Source organism: Bos indicus x Bos taurus, chromosome 21 (genome assembly GCF_003369695.1).
Source record: "Bos indicus x Bos taurus breed Angus x Brahman F1 hybrid chromosome 21, Bos_hybrid_MaternalHap_v2.0, whole genome shotgun sequence".
In the NCBI taxonomy this organism is placed as follows: Eukaryota; Metazoa; Chordata; class Mammalia; order Artiodactyla; family Bovidae; genus Bos; species Bos indicus x Bos taurus.
The window spans coordinates 14,450,845-14,457,461 of record NC_040096.1 but is presented as its reverse complement, the minus strand read 5'-3'; the positions used below and the strand labels follow the sequence as shown (position 1 = coordinate 14,457,461).

The following is a 6,617-nucleotide window of genomic DNA, read 5'->3' as shown; positions in this document are numbered from 1 at the left end:
GCTGATGGACTAACACTTTGAATTTCATGCGCTTGTAAAAGAATGGGAACCGGGTCTTCGGGATCGGGGTACCCCCATTTAAGGACACCTAAACTTCCCCAAGGGAGGAAAGCAGAGATGCTGGGGGTGTGGGATCCTTTTGGACCATGGGCCCCTTTCACCATGAAGTCGGCCCCTCTGAAGGGCCCAGGAAAAGAACAAAAAGAGGGAAGAAGACCACCTACCAGCTCTGACATTCCCTCCAGCCCAACTTTGCTTTTCCAAGGCCCAACTCACTCTGCTTTTAAGAAACAGAACTTATCTTCATAGAGGAGGGGCTGGATAATGCAGGTAATGGAAGGGTCCCCCCGTTGCCTCCTCTCCCACCCCACCCTCCCTTCTTCCCACTGCCCGGGAACCCACTCCCCCCAGTTCCAGTCGACACAAAGGCCAGCCTGCCTACTTCACCTTGCCGCCTCTCCACCAGCGAGGGGTGCGCAGTGGACAAAGCAGGGCAGTGTGCCACGCCCCTGGGATATTTTTCTAAACTCCCAGGACCAGGGACCTGCCCATGGTCCCCCATCTCTGCCCCTCCCAGCCTCAGGCCCGCCTTTCTGATCACAGGAAGGCACCCTACTGGACTCCCAGCTCAGAAAACATTCAAGGCAATGCACACAGTTTGCGCCAGAAGGGTTTTTATTTAAGAGCCTGTGGTGCCAGAGCCCTGGCATCTGGAAGGTCATCCTTGGGGGCTGCCTCTGCCAGGCCCAGTGGCAAGCACCTGGTATTTACCCGTCAGGCAGAAGAACCATCTTCTCCGAGGATGGAAAGGCAAGTGGGAGCCGTGGCTCCAGTTCGAAGGTTATGAGGGCACACAGCTCCCAGGTGCCCCGGCCCACTGAGTCACCCCCCGCGAGGACACAGTAGATGGCAGAGACAAAGCTGTCCCAGCCCTCCGGCAAACAGGGCAGAGAAAGGGAGAAGGGAGGCCAGCGAAAGCAGTGTGGTCACGGGAGGCGCCAAGGGGCAGCGGGCACCCACCTTCAGGCTGGCCATCCCCAAGCATCGTCCTCCGTCCCCCACAGGCCAGCGAGTCAGCCTGGCAGGCCCAGCTGGGCTTGGGAGCCAGGGGACCCCAAAGCAGGGCAGCCCCCTTCTCAGGAAACTGAAGAATTTGAATAGAGGAGGCAAGTGGGAAAAGGCTGGAGTTTTTCATCCCAAGCGGTGGAGGAGCCAATACACAGGCAAATATGGGAACCCTGCAGAACGCCAGGAAAGAGATAGAAAAATTTTAAAAACATCCTTCCAGAAAGAACAGAGTCCCCCGCACCCCAAGGCACTGCCCGGAGACTTTAGCCAGAAGGACACTGGGAGACCGGAGGCCTCTAGCGTCCCGAGAATTCAGCCCGAGGCCCCGCTTCCAGAAGCCAGCAAGTGTTGGGCGCTCGAGCTGTGGGACAGCCCGCCGCCCGGACCCCCGGCCCCACCTGCGGGAGGGGCCCGCCTGCTCTCAGCACCTGTACCTGGGTGGGCTCCTGGACCAGCCTGGCCTGGACCAACAGTCCCTGGCAGGGGTTTTTTATCAGCCAACCAGATCACCATTCAAATGATCACAGTGATTTTTTTTTTGTTTTAATTCCATTTCTAAGACCAACAACGTAGAACGCTGACAGGGCAGAGAAACAACGGATGTTACTAACTGAAGACGGGTGAGCACTTTCTCTTTGGAGATGGAGAAATTATCTCACGTATACACCCACACACACACACACACTCACACACTCACTCACAGTAAACACAGGTAGAGGTCTCTCCCTGATACTCAGAATTCTTTGTGAGCTAGCCATGGCCAGTTCTGCTGAACCCTTTGGGAAAAGGAAAGAAAAGGAACCACAAGGACTGGTTTACACCTTGTACGAGCTGAGCAGCTCTACGCCCCGTGCTCTAAAACTTGGACACAGCCACCACCAACGAAAGGCCAGCGCTCCAGCAAGCCCAGAAAAACCACGTCCAAAACATCGCTGATCCAGGAGAGCGGACTGTCGGAAACCCTTGGGTCCTTGGTCACTTCTGATGTCTCTCACTTTCGTCGACAGAGTTGCTTTAAAATTATTTTTAAAATCAGCCTGTTTCCACCCCTTAGCAAGGCAAAAGCCCTCTCGGGGAAGAAAGGAAGGGGTGACATTTTAAAGGGGCGTCTGGAGGGTGGTGTCTCCTGCAGTGACACACAGAGCCGACGTTGCACACACACACACACACAGGAGTGTGCCAGAGTTGCACAAATAATGTTTGTTTTGGTTTCAACACCTCGGATGGGACAGCTTCCAGATCTTTCACACCCCGAGCCTCAGCTGACCAGCTTGCCACAGGATGCCGACACGCTGGTGAACAAGTTTTACCTAAAAGAAGAGGAAGAACAAGTCAGTGGCCTCTGGCAGAGCCGCACACCCACTGCCACCCCTCCCTAACCACGGCCATCCCCCAGGCCACATAATCACTGTCACCATGGCAGGGCAGATGGCACCCTTCTCCATGCCCCTCCAGCAGCACTTCCTGAGCTGCCACCCCACCTCTATTCCCATCACACTGAAAAGCCGTCTTTTCAGTTTTTGAAAACTCCACCCTCCTCAACTCCAGGACCTTTGAACGTGCTGCCTGCAATGCACAACCACTCCTCCAGGTAACGCCTTCCCTTCGCTCGGCTCCCAGCTCAGCAGCCTTTCCTAGGTCCCCACACAGACCTCTGTACACAACCTCTCTTCTTGTAACCCTCCTTCTTAGCACTCCTGTGGGTATTTACACCAGGGCTTGGAGAAGGAATTGGCAACCCACTCCAGTATTCTTGCCTGGAAAACCCCACGGACGGAGGAGCCTGGTAGGCTACAGTCCATGGGGTCGCAAAAGCTGGACACGACTGAGCGACTTCACTCACTCACTCAGCAAGCTCTCCCTGTTTAGAAGTCCGGAGAGTACTAAATATTTTTGACTTTTCAGGTCCTTTAGTTTTTGTGGCAGCTGCTCGACCTAACTGTTAGAAATGCTTGGCATGGCTGAGTTTCAATAAAACCTTATTTGTGGATGCCGAGGTTTGAACTGCATTTAAGTTTTACATGTCATGAAACGTTATTCTTCTTTTGATTCTCTTTCAACCATCAAAACTGTAAAAATCATTCTTGGCTCGGGAGTCGTAAAAAAAACAGGCAGTAGGCCAGGTTTGGTCTGGGGGCCGTAAGCTGCCGGCCCCTGGTTTGTGGATTATGACCTGTGGTTTATGTAATAATCTGATTGATGTCTGTCTCTTGCTTAAACTGGGAGCTCCCTGCAGATGAGATACTTGTCTGAACTTGTTCACCTTTAAACACCAGCACCAAGCACAGCATCGGACAATTGTAGGGGGTGCAAGAGATATTTGTGCAATGATCAAGGAAAGCTGAAAGACTAAATCTATTCAAGACATCATCCAAAGACTTACAAAAGGAGGGAAAATCTGAGACGTGTCCATCTATTAACGTTTAAATGTGGACATTATATAATCTGGGCTTCCCAGCAATAAAGAATCCACCTGCCAGTGCAGGAGACATGGGTTCAATTCCTGGGTCAGGAAGATATTCTGGAGAAGGAAATGGCAACCATTCCAGTATTCTTATCTGGGAAATCCCATCAACAGAGGAGCTTAGTGGGCTACAGTCCATGGGGTCGCAAAAGAGTAGGACATGACTGAGCAGCTAAACAATGATAAAATCACATGAAAAAATAGTAGGGACTTATTAGAACTTACAAAATAACAAACTTCTCTGCATGATATTACTGTTGTTCAGTTGCTAGATTGTGTCTGACTCTTTTCAACCCCATGGACTGCAGCATGCCAGGCTTCCCTGTCCTTCACAGTCTCCCAGAGTTGGCTCAGACGCATGTCCATTGAGTCAGTGATGCCATCCAACCATCTCATCTTCTGTCACCCTCTTCTCCTCCTGCCTTCAATCTTTCTCAGCATCAAGGTCTTTTCCAGTGAGTTGGCTCTTCGAGTGAGGTGGCCAAAATTTTGGAGCTTCAGCTTCAGCATCAGTCCTTCCAATGAATATTCAGGCTTTATTTCCTTTAGGATTGACTGGTTTGATCTCCTTGTTGTCCAAGGGACTCTCAAGAGTCTTCTCCAGCAGCACAACTCGAAAGCATCAATTCTTCAGCACTCAGCCTTCATTATGATCCAACTCTCACATCTGTAGATGAGTTCTAGAAAAACCACAGCTTTGATGTTATCCCAAATATAAATATCAGGTAGCTAATTACTGAAAGATATGGACATCCTATTTTTAGGAAATGCACACTTTATTTTGGGGGGAAGGGACATGATACACGTAACTTATTTCAAATGGTTCAGAAAAAATAATCTGAACACACAGAGCCACCATAAGGCAAATGAGGCAAAATATTAAAATAGGAAAATCTAGGTAAAGTGTATCTGGGTGTTCCCTATACTCTATTTGTTTTGCAACATTTTTTAACTTTGAAATTATTTCCAATTAAAAAAAAAGGTGGGGGTATCCTCATACTGTCCACTAGGGTCCCCTACTCAACAGAGTAGAGAAGAGAAAGATAAATCCCCATGGCCACGTCCACACTGTGAAGGCTTAGATCACCCACATACCCCCTTCTCTGGGTTGGGGAGTGGGCGGCTCACTCCCACTGACTGACATCCACAATCTACAGAGCCAAGGCACTCACTCCCACTCTATAGATGCAGCCTGAGGAACTCCCAGCAGCCCTGACCCCACCATCAGGCTCTCCACTGCATCCGGCTGCAAGTTCAGTGTTGAGCGTGAAGGGCAGGGGCCAGGACACTGGAGACAGAGCAGCAAAGGTTTCCTAAAATGAGAATCGGACCAGAGTAAAGGGGCCCGATTCCCAAGAGCTATGCCCGAGCAGACATGCATGTGAACAGAAGCACAAGCCAGTGAGCCTGCTGAATCTGGAAAAAGCAGACCGTCAGCACTCGCAGAGATGTGAACTTTACATACCACCAACGTGCTGAAAATTCCCTTTCACTGGCATCCCCAAATTGCCATTTAGTTGAACTGCATCTTCCAGATGCCCTGAGGGCCCACCCCTGATTCTCTGATAGGTTCTCTGCCTCCACCCCATCCCCTGCCACATACACCATGTGCAGCTGTTGATAGTTGAACTGCATCTTCCAGATGCCCTGAGGGCCCACCCCTGATTCTCTGATAGGTTCTCTGCCTGCACCCCGTCCCCTGCCACATACACCATGTGCAGCTGTTGACACCCCTTGTGTTTATAGGAATAAACACCCCCGTGTGCACACACCACACACACACACACAGAGCCGGTGGAACTGGATCAAGAGGAGGGGAGCCCACGAGGAATCAAGCACATCGGATTCCTCAGGCTCCCTCTCCAGCGGAACTAAACCTCGGAGGCTGCTCCCGGACAAAGGAAACAGACCTGCTCATCCAGCCCACAGGGAGTTCTGGGGGCGTATACCAGCACCCCTGAGGTCACCGGCTCTGGATCTCAAGTCTGAGCGCTGTGCTCAGCTGTGCTTCAGACTCCACTGCTACCAGGACTTGGGAAGTCCTGGGGAAAACCAAGATGGGGATTGGGGTGAGGAGGCTGGCCGTAAAGTCCCCACTCTCTTCTTTTCACCCCGCTGTTTCCCTGAGGCCATGAACTTTGGGGTGCTCTCCTGGGGAGGGGCCTAGGTTCACAGCTCTAGACCACCTGGTTAGCTTAAGTCACTTCCATCGTGCCCGACTCTTTGTGACTTAAGCTCCTCTGTCCACGGGATTCTCCAGGCAAGAATACCAAAGTGGGTTGCCATGCCCTCTTCCAGGGAATCTTTCCAACCCAAGGATAGAACCTGCATCTCTCACGTCTCCTGCATGGGCAGGTGGGTTCCTTCTGGTTGGTGCCACCTGGTTAGTCCCACACCTGCTCAAAGCTGCACCTGTCGACATGCCATTATTTCTTCCTCCAATGCCCTCACACTGCCCCCTGCCCGTTAATCGGCTCCGGGCTCACTCCCTGGTCCTTCCTAACCCCCTGTAAAGCTTCATCTCCACTGGGAAGGGGTGCCAGCAAGACGAGACCCTCCTGGAGGCCCACAGAGCCCTGTGTGACCAGGTTCTCTTGTGAGAGTCTGTGTTTCTGCCGTCTCGCCATCTCAGCCCAGAACCTGCACTCACCGTGATCTGGGCACACACAGAAGATGATGGGCAGAGACTCCCAAGGGGGCTCTCTGGGTCCTTTCCCTCCTCCAGAGCAGCCAAACCACTGCTGACATCCTTGCTTTGTCATTAAGGCCAACCAGAAAGGGGGTCCGATCTGACCCTGTCCCCACCCTTCCTGGAGACTCCAGGTGAAGTGAAGGCATGTTTAGGCACCATGAGATATGTTTATTCCCTTCAGATTTGTAACTAACCTGCATGACGACGCTGGGTTATAGCCATCCCAGAAAAGGAGAGACACTCCCCAACCTGTCCCTGTCCCATGCTTCACAGGAAGCTTATCTGTGAGTACAAAGAGCCCTCCACAGGGGACCAGCTGTCTGGGAACCAGGATGCCTCAGAAGGACAGCACAGCAGGCATGGGAATAAACGATGGAGAAGCCAGGCGGGAGG

The 6,617-nt window shown here is 51.9% G+C and overlaps 1 protein-coding gene across 2 annotated transcripts in view; it reads right to left on the bottom strand.

Moving 5' to 3' along the window:
• Positions 1 to 657: 657 nt before the first annotated feature.
• Positions 658 to 6,617, bottom strand: part of FAM174B (family with sequence similarity 174 member B) — a 41,172-nt gene continuing 35,212 nt past the window's right edge. Inside the window, exons 3-4 of one of the 2 annotated variants that reach the window (XR_003507408.1) lie at positions 2,287 to 2,378; positions 658 to 1,238 (exon numbers count right to left, since the gene is read on the bottom strand). Coding sequence is in view for 1 of the 2 variants with exons in the window: in XM_027521301.1 (XP_027377102.1) it covers positions 2,375 to 2,378 (4 nt within the window). In the remaining variant the exon portion in view is untranslated. Of the gene's footprint in view, positions 2,379 to 6,617 lie in introns of both variants that reach the window. The other variant, XM_027521301.1, reaches the window with a different exon arrangement.